The 18,053-nt window shown below is 39.8% G+C and overlaps 1 protein-coding gene across 4 annotated transcripts in view; it reads left to right on the plus strand.

Moving 5' to 3' along the window:
- Window positions 1-18,053, plus strand: part of usp32 (ubiquitin specific peptidase 32) — a 214,057-nt gene that overhangs the window by 145,141 nt on the left and 50,863 nt on the right. For all 4 annotated transcript variants that reach the window (XM_087977391.1, XM_043718523.2, XM_043718524.2 and 1 more), the window contains exons 6-10: window positions 612-743; window positions 8,593-8,700; window positions 10,354-10,469; window positions 12,471-12,533; window positions 14,679-14,762. In XM_087977391.1, coding sequence (XP_087833517.1) covers window positions 612-743; window positions 8,593-8,700; window positions 10,354-10,469; window positions 12,471-12,533; window positions 14,679-14,762 — 503 coding nt within the window. The remainder of the gene's footprint in view (window positions 1-611; window positions 744-8,592; window positions 8,701-10,353; window positions 10,470-12,470; window positions 12,534-14,678; window positions 14,763-18,053) is intronic.

Genomic DNA, 18,053 nt, shown 5'->3' on the forward strand with positions numbered 1-18,053 from the left:
TTGGCTTGAGCATCACTATCCATTTTCCCCATGTTACCTTCCAGTTCTGCAGTGCCTTGAATATTGTTTATGTTTAAATCGAACTGTGGCTTTGTTGCTTGCTATCTCTATAATCACCACCATTTCTACAATCATCCATAATTTTTTTTTTCTCTGCCTTTGATTTTTTGTGCCCTATCAGTGCTTGCTGTGCTTTTTAGTTGTTTAAGTTGCTCACTTTGGAGTTGCCTGTTTCCTTAATGTTAATCTTTTGGTCAGTCTGCTAGATATCTATTTGAGTCAATGTCCTTTTTCCTTTTGTCTCTGAGGTGCGCTTTATAGTGTCTTAAGCCTGGGTTTAGGATGAGAAAAGTACAAGAGTGTTCACACTTGTTTTAGGCATGTTGCTAAGTATTTATGATTTCTAATTTAAGAATTTTGTTTAAATTCAGTTAATAAAATTTAAAAAGCCATAATTCAGTCCTAAAGATTCAACAAATTAAAAATTGTTCTTGAAATTTTAGGGATATGTTTGGTCTTGTAACCAGTGGCTCTCATCAGTTACTTCAAATTGTTTTCTGAACCCCTGGCTTCTTGTACATGTGATCTAATGTATTTATTTCTGTTCACAGTGGAAGAATCTGATATAATTGATCTTGAGAAACGCTACTGGCTGCTAAAGGCTCAGTCGAGGACAGGACGTTTTGATTTGGAAACATTTGTTCCTTTGGTTTCTCCACCTATCCATTCATCTTTAACTGAAGGTAATGAAAACTTTACTGTGGGGATAACGTCTACTAAAAGCGTTTTAGTGAGAGAAAATGTGAGCTGAGAATGAGCTGTTCAACTGGAACCCACTCAAGGTCAAACTGGGATGACAAATGCATTGTGTGGAATGTTGTGAGCAATTTTAGGTTGGAGATCCTTAAGCTTGCTTGCAAAATCACATAGTCGTTTACAGAAAATATTCCATAATAAATGTAATGGATTATTGGTTAATTAGGTGGAAATAGAACCATTGAAGTACTTGATTTTGGGATAAGAGGTCAGGGAGGGAGGTAAAGGCCAGTTGTACAGTGGAGGAGAGGTAAAAACAAGATGATGCAAGAGTTAATGATTCTGAACAAGGGCAAATTGCTTTAATGATGATGATGGATGGATCTCGTTTGAATATGAAAATGTCCATGCAAATACATGAATTAGGAGCAGAAGTAAGTAATTTGATTTTTGGGACTGCTCTGCCATTCAGTAAAATTATGGCTGAAATATTTGTTTCAAATCTGTTCATCTGTCTGATCTGTTCCTGCTAACATTTGATTTCCTTATTTAACAAAAATCTTACCTACAAAAAAAATCTCATCTACCTCTGCCTTAGAAATATTCAGTCATCCCAACTCTGGAGGCAGTGGTCCAAAATGGCACAACCATTACAGGAATTAAAAGAAATCACCTTGTCTTTCATAAAAAGATGATCACAAATTAAGTTGAGTGTATGAAGCAAATACCGTAGGTAAATGGCACCAAAGAAGTCACATCACAACTGTGGATCTTTTCACCATGCATAAATGCTGATTATTCATTATTCAATACAGTGGAGAGCCGTGTGCAGGTGCCGTGCCCCACAATATTCAGAACTGCAGTATATGCACTGACCACGGACAGTCATTTGTTTGTCCAGTCAACAGTCTTTGAGTGTTTTCAGGCGATGAAAAAAAACAGCTGGATGGGATGCTTCTGAATTGCAAAACCCAGTAAATAACTTACTCCCTGCCCCATCTTTGTAGACAGCCTGCCTTGGGTCACCTTGTAAATCAGACAGCTTGACTAGATGGCAAACAGGAAACAAAACACTAAGTTTCAGCTCACATCTCCCCCTCTCCTTAGTCAGGCAACTTGACCATTCTAGTGATTCAGTTGATCATTTATGTTTGTAATGCCCTGTGGAGTAGTATGACTTGATTACCAGCACATTCTTCCCATCAGGGCCATGACAGTGTACAGAGAAGCTCCTCACACTGAAGAGGGACCAATGCTAAGGCTACTATCAATCACTCTTTTTACCCAAATTTTTCTCGCAGCTTCAGTTCCATCACTTCACAGATGCATAGGACTGCAAACCTGTGTTTCTGCTAGTGTGGTCAGTACACCACCTAGTGGTGATCACAGTAAATGTAGTTAAGTCTAAAGCAGTGTCTCCTTGTTCTGTACTGTACATGAGAGGAAATATTTCCATGTTCAGTTGTCAAGATTGTTCAGGATCTTGATTGAAGTATATAAGTTGTCCCAGACTCTTCAAAACTTCGGTGAAGTTAAGCCCAGTCTTCCCTTGTAAGACAACCAGCTCATTTTGGGTATCAATCTGGTAAACCTCCCTTATCATGCATTTGTATTCTTCCTTAAATTAGGAGACCAACATTACATACGCAGTTCTAGATGTGCTGTCATAAGTACTCTGCATAACTAACTGAAATACAACATCCTTTTACGTTCAGTTCCCCTTGTAATAGAGGACAGCATTCCATCAGTTGCCTTAATTGCTTCCTGTACCTGCATGCTAACTTTAACTCATGCATTAACATATCTAGATGACTCTGCACTTCCAAATTCTGTAATTATTCTCCATTTTGCTTAAACTCTTTTTTGTTTTGTTTTGATATCCTTCCTGCCAAAGTGAACACTGTTTTGCATTTACCCACAATATTTTCCGTCTGCATCATCCTTGTATACAATTCACGGCATGCTTTCCAACCAATAGTTCTGTCACATGCAAATTTAGTTGCTATTCCTTCGCTCCTTTCAACTAAGTCATTAATATAAATTGTAAAAGCTAAACCCTACAGAATTGGGACACTTGTATATTCTGTTTTCTGCCAACCAGCCATGCTTCTATCCTTGCTAGTATGTTGCAGTTTATAGCCTTTCCACAATAACCTATGTGACATCATGTCAAATATGGTCTGGAAATCCAAGTGCAGTGTATCTAAATGCCCCTTTCTTTTAGTCCATGGTGTATGTTACTCCTTCAAAAATATCCAATTAATTGGTTAAATGAGATTTCTATTTGACAAAACCATGAATTTCTTGATTTCTTTCTTTTCTGTCCAGCTATAACTGCCTAAAATTCTAACATTACAAATATTAACTGGGTTTTTGATTTCTGCCTCCCTCTTCTTGAAGAGAGGAGTTATTTGCTACTTTGCATTCTGATGAAACCTTTCCAGAATCTAAGGTGTTCTGGAAAATTAACACCATGCATCTAGCTCGTTAGCCACCTCCTCTTAATACACTTGATTAAGTTCAACTATACCTGGGAACTTGCTAGCCAGTGGCACCATCAAATTGGTGGGTACTATTTGTCTGGTGTTTGCAGTGTCATAGAATCCCAACAGTGCCATATAGTGGCCATTTGGTTTGCCAAGTCTGCATCAACCCTCTGAAGAGCGTCCACTGAGGCACACCCCATCCTACTAACTCTGGATTTCCCATGGCTAATTCAATTAGCCTACACATCCTTGGACACAATAGGGCATTAACTTGCACATCTTTGTGGGAGAAAACTGGAGCATCCAGTAGTAACCCAAGCAGACAAGGGAGAACGTGTGAATTCCATATAGACAGCACCCAAAGCTGGAATCGATCCTGGGTTAATGGCACTGAGAATCAACAGTGCTAACCATTGTGTCATCCCAAGTTCTTCACTTCCTTCCACCTCCTGATGTATTGAGTTTTTTTGTATCCTGTATGCGAAGGCAGAAACAAAATTTTTGTTAATTTTATATACCATTTCCTTTTCATGTGTACTGTGTTTTTTAATTTGTGCGATTTACAGTACTTTGTATTATCTCTTAGTTAATCGAAGAGGCAAATTGTTTTGGGGGGCGGCGAACAATCTTCACATTGACTGAAGCAATTCTTAATTCTACATAGCCATGTGGGACAAGCTTCAGCTCACTGGTTTTGTTATTGGAGGAGGAAATGGGAGGATGGATGGAGGGGGAAGTTCTGTTTGTTCATACTAGATTGGCGAAACGGAAGTTAACATTGCCTATGCAAGAACAGATTTTACAGTATTATACTGTAAACAGGTTATACTGATTGAGATGCACAGGACCTTTTTGCCCTTATTCATGGCTGGGAAAGAAGAAATATTTTGTATTTGTGTCGTATCTTTCGCAATCTCAGGACATTGCAAAGCACTCTATGGCTGACAGATTACTTTTAAAGTTCCATCAAACTTTTAAAGTTGTGATACCAAGAAGTGTCCTTGTCAATTTGTTGACAGCAAAGTCCTGTAAATAGTAATGAAGAGAAGTTGTATTTGGGTGAGTATATAGCTTCCATTTAATACCTCAAAAGACAGCAACTCTGACTTACAGTGTAACAATCCCATTGCACTAGGCTTGGGCTGGATCTATTCCTTTTTAATCAAGGTTGAAGACCAAATTTCTGCTAAGCAAACAAGGGTGGGGGACTGAAATTCACATGATGTTTGTTTTTGATATGGGAACAGAAGTTGGTCATCCCTTGAGTCTGTTCTATGCCATTCCATATGATCATGGCTGATTTGTGGCCGAACTCCATATACTATCTTTGGTCCATATTCCCTAAAACCCTTGCATTACAGGAAAAAAAATCTTATCTCCAATTTAAAGTTAACAACTGGTCCACCATCCACTGCTGTTTGTAGAAATGAGTTCTAAACCTCTACCAATTTTTGTGTAGAAGTGCTTCCAAACACCTGTTCCGAATGGTCCAAGCCTAGGTTTTGGATTATGTCCTCCAATTCTAGAATCCCCAGCCAGTGGAAGTAGTTTATCTGTCCTTTATTTTCCTTTTAATATCTTGAAAATTTTGATCAGATCACCCTTCACTGTTCTAAATTTTAGAGAGAACAGCCCAAATTTATATAATTTCTCCTCCGAATGTTACCCTTGAAGTCCAGGTATCATTCTAGTAAATCTATGTTGTACTCCCTCCAAGGCCAATGTATCCATCCTAACATATGATGTCCAGGTCTCATCTCGTAGGTGAGATGTTCTTGATTACAGCGCATTTTTCCTGAACTTTTGATCGACTAAGATTATCACTATTGTGCCGTGCATGTTTAGAGTCTTCACTTGAGGTGCTTCACACATTTCTTGATTGTGGAAACAGCATGACTGAGCAATCAGAAAGTCTGAAAAAAGCAACCTGAATTAGTTGGGTGAGAGGAATATAATTTTGTTCACATGGAGGCAATGTTCTGTATTTTTGTCTCACTGAGTTGGGAAAGGTGGGGGAGTTAGTAGATCAGTGTACTTTATGCACCCATTTCTTGGTTTTCTTCATTCTGTTTTGCCATGTCACCTTGATGATAATTTACTCAATGACACTGGTATTTTTCTTCAATTTTATTCTGTAATTGATTGTAATAAATCAAAATATTCGGTGAGAGCATTCTACTCCATGTCCTTCCCTCTAACACTGCCACTTTCCACCTCCATAACGTGAGTATCTTTACATCAGCCTTGACTCTGCTGCGATTGAAACCCCCCCGCCCATTACTGTTCCTGTAGACCACATCGTTCTCATTCTCTTTTGGTTGGCATTCCACCTTGCACCTCTACAAATTTTATCTGTTACAAATATAAAAGGCAGAGCAAGAAAGGGTCATTTGGTCCCTTATGTCTGCTCTGCTGTTCACTTAAGATCATATTGTGAACTAATCCACTTTGCTGACCACCCCTAAAGTCAGCAATCTACCTACCTCTGACTTAAAAATTTTAATGCTGCCTGGGGAGAGAATTCCACAGACACTCAACTCTCAGAAAGTTCCTCATTTCCATCTTTAAGGAGAGACCCCTTATAAACGGTACCAGTGAACCTTGCTGTCTGTATCCAATTTCACACCAGTTCGCATTCATCTGTGACTTTGCTGGTTTAAATTGTCTCCTGACCTGAAAATGTACTTATTTTGATGTTGTGCTTCTGTTCGCCGAGCTGGAAGTTTTTGTTGCAAACGTTTCGTCCCCTGGCTAGGCGACATCATCAGTGCTTGGGAGCCTCCTGCGAAGCGCTTCTTTGATGTTTCTTCCGGTGTTTATAGTGGTCTGTCCCTGCCGCTTCCGGTTGTCAGTTTCAGCTGTCCGCTGTAGTGGTTGGTATATTGGGTCCAGGTCGATGTGTTTGTTGATGGAGTTTGTGGATGAATGCCATGCCTCTAGGAATTCCCTGGCTGTTCTCTGTCTGGCTTGCCCTATGATAGTACTACTCCATCAACAAACACATCGACCTGGACCCAATATACCAACCACTACAGCGGACAGCTGAAACTGACAACCGGAAGCGGCAGGGACAGACCACTATAAACACCGGAGGAAATATCAAAGAAGCGCTTCGCAGGAGTCTCCCAAGCACTGATGATGTCGCCTAGCCAGGGGACGAAACGTTTGCAACAAAAACTTCCAGCTCGGAGAACAGAACCACAACAACGAGCACCCGAGCTACAAATCTTCGCACAAACTTTGAAAACTTATTTTGATATTTGTATCTTGATTTTTAAACTCCTTCATTGTTTCATCCTTTGTTATCTCTACAATGTCTTCCATGTCTAGAAAACTCTACATTCTTCCCACTACTCCAATTCTAACTTTGTGCTTCTTGATATTCAATACTTCGCCAGTGGCATCTAGAATCTAATCTAGCAATTACCCTGTTTGCCCCATGATTCTACTCAAACTTATTTCTTTATCCAAACTTTTTGCCACCTGTCCCTAAATCTCCCCATGTGGTTCGTTGTCAGATTTTGTTCACTCATGTGAAGTGCGTTAGAGGATTTTACTCTATTGAGGAGACTTTATAAATACAAGCTTCATTCAACTGAAATAGATTCATATTGTTACCTGCTGAAGATATGTAAATTTTGGCCACTCAGCTATAAGACCATAAGACATAGGAGTGGAAGTAAGGCCATTCGGCCCATCAAGTCCACTCCGCCATTCAATCATGGCTGATGCGCATTTCAGCTCCACTTACCAGCGTTCTCCCCGTAGCCCTTAATTCCTCGAGACAACAAGAATCTATCAATCTCGGCCTTGAAGACATTTAGCGTCCCGGCTTCCACTGCACTCCGTGGCAATGAATTCCACAGGCCCACCACTCTCTGGCTGAAGAAATGCCTCCGCATTTCTGTTCTGAAATGACCCCCTCTAATTCTAAGGCTGTGTCCACGGGTCCTAGTCTCCTCGTTTAACTGAAACAATTTCCTAGCATCCACCTTTTCCAAGCCATGTATTATTTTGTACGTCTCTATTAAGTCTCCCCTTAATCTTCTAAACTCCAACCCCAGTATCCTCAGCCGTTCCTCATATGTTAGACCTGTCATTCCAGGGATCATCCGTGTGAATCTCCGCTGGACACGTTCCAGTGCCAGTATGTCCTTCCTGAGGTGTGGGGACCAAAACTGTTAACAGTACTCCAAATGGGGCCTAACCAGAGCTTTATAAAGTCTTAGTAGTACATCTCTGCTTTTATATTCCAACCCTCTTGAGATAAGAGACAACATTGCATTCGCTTTCTTAATCACGGACTCAACCTGCATGTTTACCTTTAGAGAATCCTGGACTAGCACTCCCAGATCCCTTTGTGCTTTGGCTTTATTAATTTTCTCACCATTTAGAAAGTAGTCTATGCTTTTATTCTTTTTGCCAAAGTGCAAGACCTCGCACTTGCTCACGTTAAATTCCATCAGCCATTTCCTGGACCACTCTCCCAACCTGTCAAGATCCTTCTGCAGCCTCCCCACTTCCTCAGTACTACCTGCCTGTCCACCTAACTTCGTATCATCGGCAAACTTCGCTTGAATGCCCCCGGTTCCCTCATCCAAATCGTTAATATATAATGCGAACAGCTGTGGCCCCAGCACCGAACCCTGCAGGACACCGCTCGTCACCGGCTGCCATTCTGAAAAAGAACCTTTTATCCCAACTCTCTGCCTTCTGTTAGACAGCCAATCCTCAATCCATCCCAGCAGCTCACCTCGAACACCATGGGCCCTCACCTTGCTCAGCAGCCTCCCTTGTGGCACCTTATCAAAGGCCTTTTGAAAGTCTAGATAGACCACATCCACTGGGTTTCCCTGGTCTAACCTACTTGTTACCTCTTCAAAGAATTCCAACAGGTTTGTCAGGCATGACCTCCCTTTACTAAATCCATGTTGACTTGTTCTAATCAGACTCTGCTCTTCCAAGAATTTAGAAACCTCATCCTTAATGATGGATGCCAAGCTATGCACTTGGTTTGCTTTTCGGATTCTTGCAATTTTATTTGAATAGTTGTTCAGTGCAGGAATTGCAATTTCTGAAGATGTTTGCTGTTCCTTTGTAATAAGTCACATAACTGAAAAATTACAATGCCACTTGCAGAATCTTGAATATTAACACAATTAATACATGGGCATTGTGGAATTCTTTGAGTATACTATGGGAAGTCAGAAGATACAAGCATATAAATTATACGTCCCTAATGGTATAACTCATATGTACATCTTACTGTACAGGAACTAATATATACAAGATATTATTGTATTCAATATTCTCATACTGTATTGTCAATTTATATGGGTATCCCTTCCAGGTCTATTCAGTGCTTTTGATGAAAATCGTGACAATCACATAGATTTCAAAGAAATTTCTTGTGGACTTTCTGCTTGCTGTAGAGGACCTCTTGCTGAACGGCAGAAATGTAAGTTCTGGCAGATTTGGCAATTGTGCCATGGATCAAACGATATCTCATTTGTTTTGTAACAGTGACCACTATTTTTGGAAACATGCAGAACATAATATGTGAAAATGAAGGTTTTTTTGAGTTAATCTATTTTAACTTGTTGAAACTTGAAAAATGACTTTTAAAGATGAATTTGAAAACTGTTAATAGTTTAGATGAGTGATCACTTTGGCATCATATTCTTTTCTTATTAGATTTAATTTCAGCCATATTATTTAAACTATGGATTGTAGAAGTTGGACTGAGACAATCTTGGGGTTTTTTTTCAGTAACATATAGCCAAAAGACAGTTTATTTTTGTTCCTTCAATCTTTGGATTTGAGCCAGGTTCCAGAGATGGAAAGTAAATGTCTACTTGCTGCACTTTTTGGTCCTTAACCAGATATATTGGAGATATGTATAAAAATTATTCATCTATTGTGGTTACAGTGATGGTTTTATGGTCTGCAACAAGAATAATAGATCTAAAACATATACTGCTTAGCTAAGACAGAGGACTAAAAGAAGGTGTTGCATAGTATCTCTTTAGCTTAGACTATGTCAGAGTAAGGCTGAAATTAAGGTATTGCAAGGCAAATAATTATTTACTATAATGCAGCAATGATCTTTGGAATAAAACTGAAAAGGATGGAATTAACAGAACAGATTAGTAATTTCTCTCAAGGGAAAACTTAATGCTAAAGCACTGGAGAGTGTTGCCAAACAGAGACCTTGGAGTGCACGTTCAAAATTCCTTGAAAGTGGAGTCAGAGGTAGACAGGATAGTGAAGAAGGCATTTGGAACGCTTGTCTTTATTGGTCAGTGGATTGAATATAAGAGTTGGGAGGTCATGTTGCAGCTGTACAGGACATTGGTTAGGCCACTTTTGGAATACTGCTTTCAATTTTAATCTTCCAACTATTGGAAGGATGTTGTGAAATTTGAAAGGGTGAAAGGGTTCAGAAAAGATTTACAAGGATGATTCCGGGTTTGGAGGGTTTGAGTTATAGGTAACGGCTGAATAGGCTGGGGCTATTTTCATTGGAGCATCGGAGGCTGAGGGGGGTGACTTGATAGAGGTTTATAAAATAATGAGGGGCATGGATAAGGTGAATAGCCAAGGTCTGTTCCCCAGGGTGAGTGAGTCCAAAATTAGAGGGTGTAGGGTTAAGGTGAAGAGGAAAGATATAAAATAGACCAGAGTGGCAACTTTTTCATGCAGAGGGTAGTGCGTGTGCAACAAGCTGCCAGAAGAAGTGGTGGAAGCTGGTACAATTTTAGTATTTAAAAGGCATCTGAATGGATCTATGAATAGGAGGGGTTTAGAGGAATATAGGCCAAACACTGGCAGTAGGACTAGATTATTTTAGGATGTTTGGTTGACATGGATGAGTTAGACCAAAGAGTCTGTTTCCATGTTGTACAGCTGTATGACTGACAGTTTGAGCTTCTATCCTGATGAAGGGTACACTGACAATTGTCAAAACCAAACTTTTTCTCCTATTTGCTGTTGACTTGGATTATTTCCACGAGTATTGGTCGGTATCAAAGCTTATCATTTGAAAGGTTGACTTTATATGTATGTATATATGTTTTTTATTTTAAAAATCAAAAGTTTTTTGTTTCAATAGTTTGTTTCAAGGTATTTGACACTGATCAAGATGGAGCTTTGTCTCGTGCTGAGTTAGAAGAAATGGTAGTTGCACTTTTGGAAGTCTGGAAAGATAACCGCACTGATAGTATCCCTGTAAGTAATGGCATCAATTCTTAAGTAAATAAAATTTGAATTCTTATGAAGTGAATTCTAAATTACTAGAATTTAGAACATTACATTGAATATTTAGGTTTGGGGTCGGGGGAAAGAGTGAGGGGGGTTTTAGTTTAGATACACAGTTTACCATGTGTCAACACTGGCTTGGTAGGATGAAGGGCCCATTCCTGTGCTGCGCTGTTTTTTAAGAGTATTGATGAGAATTTCAACAGCAGATAAACCAAAGCAAGGATAGATTTGAGAACAGTCGTGGAGGTGGAAACAGACAGTCTTGGTCATGGCATGAATGTGAGATCAGATGTTTATCTTTCGATGGCATGAATGTGAGATCAGATGTTTGTCTTTGGATTAGTATGATATCAAAGCCACAAACATTCTGGTTCAACTCAAGATAGCTGGCCTAGAGAGGGAGGAAATGAACTTTATGGAGGAGACTGAAGCTTGTCAGGCAGCTTCAAATGGCTGTCCCAAATCTACATTACTTATAACAAAACTAGTAGAGTGCTACGCAGTAGACAGCCAGTACACTTTACAGACTACCTCTGGGCAAGTTCCATGTGTGTGGATGCATTGGAGAATAACCTCAATCGAGCTCCACGCTATTCTCACAACACAATATAACACTTCGCAGTAGAGCAAACAGCCAATGGGGACCTTCAAACTAGTGTCTACAAGAAAACAACACATAAAGACCAAATACTGAATTACAGAAGCAATCATGCCAAGATCCACAAACGAAGCTACATTAGAACATTATTTCAATGAGCCGCCACACACTGCAGCACAGAGGAACTATAAAATACAGAGCAAAATCACCTATACTGCGCATTCAAAAAGAACCGGTAGCCAATGAGCACAGTCTTTCGATTTCTTAGCAACAAACCCAAATAAACAGACAAATCATGTCCAGAAAGCCTAGCCACTCTCCCCTACATCAAAGACATCTCTGAAATGCCAGACACTCCGACCTCTTGGCATCATGGTAGTCCACAAACCCACTAAAACAGCAGCTAATGAACTTGAAAGACCCTATACAGACAACAAGCAAAACTAATGTCATTTACAAAAGACCCTGCAAGAACTGTAACAAACACTACATTGGACAAACTAGCCACCAGGATACATGAACATCAATTAGCCACAAAAAGACATGACCCACTCTCACTAATATCCTTACAGATGAGGAAGGACACCACTTCGACTGGGAGAACACATCCATCCTAGGACATACCAAATAGAGACATGTGTGATAATTCTTAGAAGAATGACATTCCAACCGGAACTCCATCTTTAAAAAACCCATTGACTTGGATCCCATTTCCCACTCCCTGAGAAAAAGAACAGGAAATGACATCACCAATCCAAGGAAACTGAAACACAAATAAAAAGCGGGCCATACCACCAATGCTTCATCCAGAGACTCGCTGATGATGTTACCTAGAATGGTGACGAAACGTCTGAAAATGAAGCTTCCAGCTCAGCAAGTAAACTTACATCCAGAACTTCAACCTGAGCTATAAATCTTCTCAAAACTCACTGTCACAACACAGTTATCACCAATACTTCCCTTAAACCCCACCTCAATGCATGCATGCAAACTGTAGATGTCAGTCAAGCTGTGTGACAATTTAGATACATTGAATGTGTAGTCAGATATGTATAGAAACTGGCATTACTTTTGGGCAACCTATCTTTTAACTCCCCAGTAATGCCTGATGTATGTGGCATTGTATGAACCCTGGCAGAAAAATAGAGAAGGAAGAAAAGAGCATTTCCAAAGAAAACAACAGAAAGATTAAATATAAAAATACTCAAAGCTTTTCATCATTTTCAATTGTTTTCTTTGCTTTTCCATCAGCACTTCTATGTATTTGTGCGCAGAATATCCAGAGCATCCTTGGTGTCCATTTTAAAATTTTGTGTCCACTTGAAGACATCTAGCTCAGCTGACTTGACATTGTTTCACCTTTTCCTTAGGAACTGCAAATGGGGATAGCTGATATTGTCAATCATATTTTGAAGAAGCATGATACCACTAAAGTAAGACTTTCTGTGCTGTGCATTTAAATTGCTATGTATTTTGGACTTGTTGATTGCATTTGGAATTTAAAACTAACTATATTTAACTATAGCTGTTTGAATTATGAAATAGAAGTTTGGATTTAGCTCTTTTAAACTGAGATACTAAACCTGCATAACCTGGGAAGTGGATTTTGAACAAATTCAAGACATTTGTATAAGTGATGACACTTTGATTCTTCAATTAATTGACTAAGGAAATGTATATACTTTATAGTCAAAGCAAAAACAAGTAATCATACATTGGCTTGTTGCAAATTTGATGGGCCCAGCTGCTGCAACTTGACAACAATGCTGTGGTGTGATTTTGTTTCACAGACATTCTAGCTAAACTGTTGGTTTTCAGAATAAGTGATATGGTATCAGCTGGATCAAACACTTAGCTTTCCAAATGATTTCCTAGATATTTCAACTGATGTCCTAGTTAAATAAATCTGTTTTGTTTAGTGCACTTCAATCTATTGCTAATCAGCATAGATAGTAATACAAAAAGAGGAAGGTCTTGTGTTGGGTTCAGGAGATCTGAAAGGGATCATAAATTGTTTTAAAAACTCTACGCAATCATTTAATTTTGAAAAAGACTTTTCTGAACTAAAACATTTTCTCTGCCAATTAAATGATGCCATGTTTGCTATGTTTCTGGATAGTTTCAACAGCAATCACCAAGATTAGATACCATCTATCTAAAATCCCCCACCCTTGCATTGTATGGACGTTGCAGTAATTAAACACAAAATAATGTTAGACAGTATGTCACCCCAGCACAGGGTGGTAACTGAGAGGGATATCAAAACCCAGGTCTGCAAGTGCACTAATGGTCTCCCACCATCTATCTCGTACAATGACAAATGGTTTTTGACAAGGGGCATAGCAACTTACATCGTTAAGATTAGATTTCCTGCAGTGTGGAAACAGGTCCTTCGGCAAAACAAGTCCACACCGACCCACCGAAGAGCAACCCACCCCCCTCTGACTAATACACCTAACACTATGGGCAATTTAGCATGGCCAATTCACCTGACCTGCACATCTTTGGACTGTGGGAGGAAACCAGAGCACCCAGAGGAAACCCACGCAGACACGGGGAAAATGTGCAAATTCCACACAGACAGCCCAAGGCTGGAATCGAACCTGGGACCCTAGTGCTGTGAGGCAGCATTGCTAACCACTGAGCTACCGTGCCGCCCTCTCTTAGCTGATTCATCCAAGGACCTTATTACATGATAAAAATTCCTTTAATCTCTGACAAGTTTAATTGTAATTTCTGGGCCATCCTTGCTTCACTGTTTAGTTAAAATTGAGTCTGCTGAGAATTTAATCAGTTGTAATTGAACAACAAAACTGCAGGCCAATAGCCAAGCCTACCTCAAGTCCAAAAAAGCTTCCTTGAAACCTACCTTCTCTGGGGATTTATGTTTGCTTGCAAACCAGACTAATTTTTCATCTACAAACATCATCCTGCTGTGGCATTTTCAACTTTGATGAAATTCTGTAAAACCCTGTCTTCAACCAACTTTGAGTTTGTTGCGGGTCACTTCAAAATTGAGTTGAAACTGGGAAGGAAAAGTACACCTCAACCTGTTTTAAAACCAAAAAAAGACTCAATTTTCTTGCCTTCTGACCACAAACAGAGTTCAATTCACCTCTCTTCGATAGCAGTCTGTTTTTCCATCTTGAAAAGTGCAGTTATCTGAATTTATTTTATTTTCCTGGGAATCTTGCAGGCAAGAGGTTTATAGTTATGAAGTCAAACTGTTCATTACCTAAACAGGTTGAAAATACATATATTGCAGGTTTTGAACATTGAGAAGGATTCACAGGTACTTGTAAGTCATTGTTTTATTTCTCAGTGATATGCTGCTGAGAAGTATAAGTTTATGATTATTGAATTAGAAATCTGAAGTAATTTGAAGGATGTCTGTTTGCAACTGGTTTGAAAAGATAATGCGAAGAAATACATTCATACAAATTTGATGGCACAAATTACTTGTTCTGATTTACTCTTTAAAAACTGAGCATATATAGGTTGCCTGCTCAGCTGTGTTTTTGGTATCTAATTTTGCATTCTGTGGCAACTGAGATTTTGTTTTTCTTGCTCACTGACAGATGGGACATTTAACACTAGAAGATTATCAGATATGGAGTGTACAAAGTGCTCTGGCCAGTGAATTTCTTAATCTCTTATTTCAGGTTAGTACCTATATGTTTACTGTTAAATAATCTCATTGTTTTATTTTTCTTTTAGGTTTTTTTGAGTTATTTATTCCATTTGTCCTTATGGTCTTAGGTATTGGGTACATTGTGGCATTGAAGTAAATACATGGTTAGGCTCAGTTATGAAGTATTAAATTCTGCTTCCACACTGTTCTCTCTTCCTCTCCTTTCAGACCACTGAATTCCTAACTTTATTGCTTATTGCAGCAAAGCAACATGGTCAACCTGATATTGTGGGGTGAGACATTTAACCTGGTGTCATCATGCTGGAGTAGGAAGTTTACACAGTTTCTATTTGTATTTGCTATCCGCAGACTCTTCGTAGAACATGTCAATGCTTAGGTGAGGATGGGAGCTGCCATTTAGTAGTGGAGAGTAGGATTGTGTGTGAAGATTGCTGCAGTTGAGACACTGGAGGACAGTCTACACTGAAGTGCATGTAATGTTGTTCCCACCATTCCAACCTCTGATAAGACAGTATCTTCAAGAAGAGAGAATGTACTCTGGTTAGGGAATTTCAGAGTCCTGACATCAAGAGTGCTTTGGCAGCACCGCTATCCACAAAGCAGCTTCAGTCATAAGGATATAGTCGCTCGACTAGAATGTACTAGCTGGTGGTATAAACATAGAGAGGGTAAAAAATGTACTTGACCATGATCTTTCTGCAGCAGTTGCATCTGTCCATCATAGTATAGGTAGAAGTGACCATCATGTTGTCCTTACAGAGATGAATTACCGTCTTGATAGATGACACTAAATAGGATAGGCTTTGAACAGAGCTTGCAACTGAAAACTGAGCATCTGTGAGGCACTGTGCGTCATCACTAGCAGAATTGTTTTAACTAATATTTGAAATGTCCTGGCCAGATACTCTACCATCACATCATTAGTGAAATAACCCAGGTTCAGTGAAGAGTGCAGGAGGGAGTGCCAGGAGTAACACCCAAGCATACCTAAAATGGGGTGTCAAGCTAGTAATACTACAACACAACCTGTGTGTCCATCAAGACAAGCAGCAAGTGATAGACGTGGTTCTGGGATTGCATCACTAACTGATCAGATCTAAGCTCTGCAGTCCTGCCACATTTTGTGGATAATGGTGGTGCACAATTAAACAACTCACTGGAGGTTCTTCAAATATCCCCATCCTCAATATGTGGGGAACCAGTACATCCGTACTAAAGGTAAATGGAAACATTTTCAACAATCTCAAGCACAATTGTCAAGTGGATGATCCACCTTGACTGGATGACCACCTCTGAAGATCGCAAATGCCAATATACAGTCAATTTGGTTCCCTCAATATGATATTGAAGAAATGCTGAGGGCACTGGTTACTGCAAAGATTATGAGCCCTGCCAATATTCCTGTAATAGAATTGGAGACGTACTCCAGATTTGCAACAACAATGGCATCTGCCCTACAATTTGGAAAATTGTCTAAGTAGATTCTACACAAAAAGCTGAACAAATCCAAACCATTTAATTGACATCCATAAAAGTGATGGAAAGGTCCCATCATTGCTGTCAAGCAGCAGTTGTTCAGCAATAACCTGTCCAGTGACACTGTTTGAGTTCTGCCAGGGCTGCTCAACTTCTGACTCATTACAGCATTAGTTCAAACATGGGCAAAAGTGCTAAACTCCAGAGGGAAGAAGATCGAGACATCAAAGCCATGTTTGACTGAATATGGCATTAAGGATCTTTGGCAAACCTGGATTCTGGCAATTAGCAGGAAGACTCTTCCCACAGGGAGATGATTGGGGTTGTTGGAAGTCAGTCATCTCCACTCCAGAATATCTGTGCAGGTGTTCTCAGGAAATGACCTAGGTCCGACCATTTATAACTTTATCAATAAGGACCTTTCCTCCAGCATACAGTCAAATGTGGGCTGACAATTCCACAGTGTGCATTATTTAACCATTCCTCCAATATTGAAGTAGCCTGTGTTCATGTGCATGATTTGGAGATGCCGGTGTTGGACTGGGGTGTACAAAGTTAAAAATCACACAACACCAGGTTATAGTCCAACAGGTTTAATTGGAAGCACACTCGCTTTCGGAGCGACGCTCCTTCATCACCTGTTGCCTTACAGCGCCAGGGACTTGGGTTCATTCTGGCCTCGGGTGACTGTCTGAGTTTACACATTTTCTTTGTATTTGTGTGGTTTCCTCTAAGTGCACTGGTTTCCACCCACAGTCCAGAGATGTGCAGATTAGATGGATTGGCCATACTAAATTACCCATAATGTCCAGGAATATGCAGGCTAAGTGAATCAGCCATGGAAATGTAAGGTTGCAGGTATAGGGTGGGGGGGTGGGTCTGGGTGGAATGCTCTTCAGAGAGTTGGTGTGAACTCGATGGGCTGAAAAGCATGCTTCCACACTTTAGGGATTCTGCGATTCTATGATTATCTGACTTCTCACCGTCTACATGGCACAAGACAGAGATATGATAGCATGCTCCATTTGGCTGGGTGGATGCAGATCAACAATGTTCAAGCTTGACACTAACATGAACAACAGCCAACTTGACTTGTACCTCATTCACTATCTTCAAAATTCATTCCTTTCACCACTGGCGCACAAAGGCAACAGATGCATGGGAGCTCCACCACCACTTGCAGATTCCTTTCCAAACCACACACCATATAAGCTTGGGACTGTACCATTGTTCCTTCACTGTCTCTGGATCAAAGGTTTGGAATTCCATTCTTCGCATTACTGTGATTTTACCTACACACTGTAGCCTGCAGTGGTTCAAGAGGGCACATCACCACCACTTTCTGTTTGGGGATAACAATAAATGCTGGGTGAGCCAGCAGTGCACACATCCCATCAATAAATTATAAAAATGCAAAATACAGGTCGTTCTGCTATAACATGTGTTTCATTAACGTGATTGACAAATTGGGGATATTATTTCTAAAGCACAAACTTTTTCAAGGTGTGTTGGTTGTAGCACAATTACATCGCCACTTCTTTAAGCACTGTTTCTGTAGTGTGGAGTTGCACAAGAATGCAACCATCATGGTATAGAAGAACTACTTGTATCTTGTTGCTTGAATTTCAAATTTTGATGGAAAAGAAATTGCAATATTTTTCCAAGTGACAGATGTTTATTCAGTCAATGAGTTAATGAAGTCAGTGACCTGCATTATGTGAAGGACCATTTCTGCTTTAGTGTACATCGTTAAAACCTCACCCCGGCTCGTCAGAATTTTTTTTTGTGAGATTTGCTAACTAGGTGCTCGGTATTCAGATTAGCC

Source organism: Chiloscyllium plagiosum, unplaced genomic scaffold (assembly GCF_037043375.1).
Source record: "Chiloscyllium plagiosum isolate Xiang-an unplaced genomic scaffold, Cpla_swu_hap1 HiC_scaffold_31, whole genome shotgun sequence".
Lineage (NCBI taxonomy): Eukaryota > Metazoa > Chordata > Chondrichthyes > Orectolobiformes > Hemiscylliidae > Chiloscyllium > Chiloscyllium plagiosum.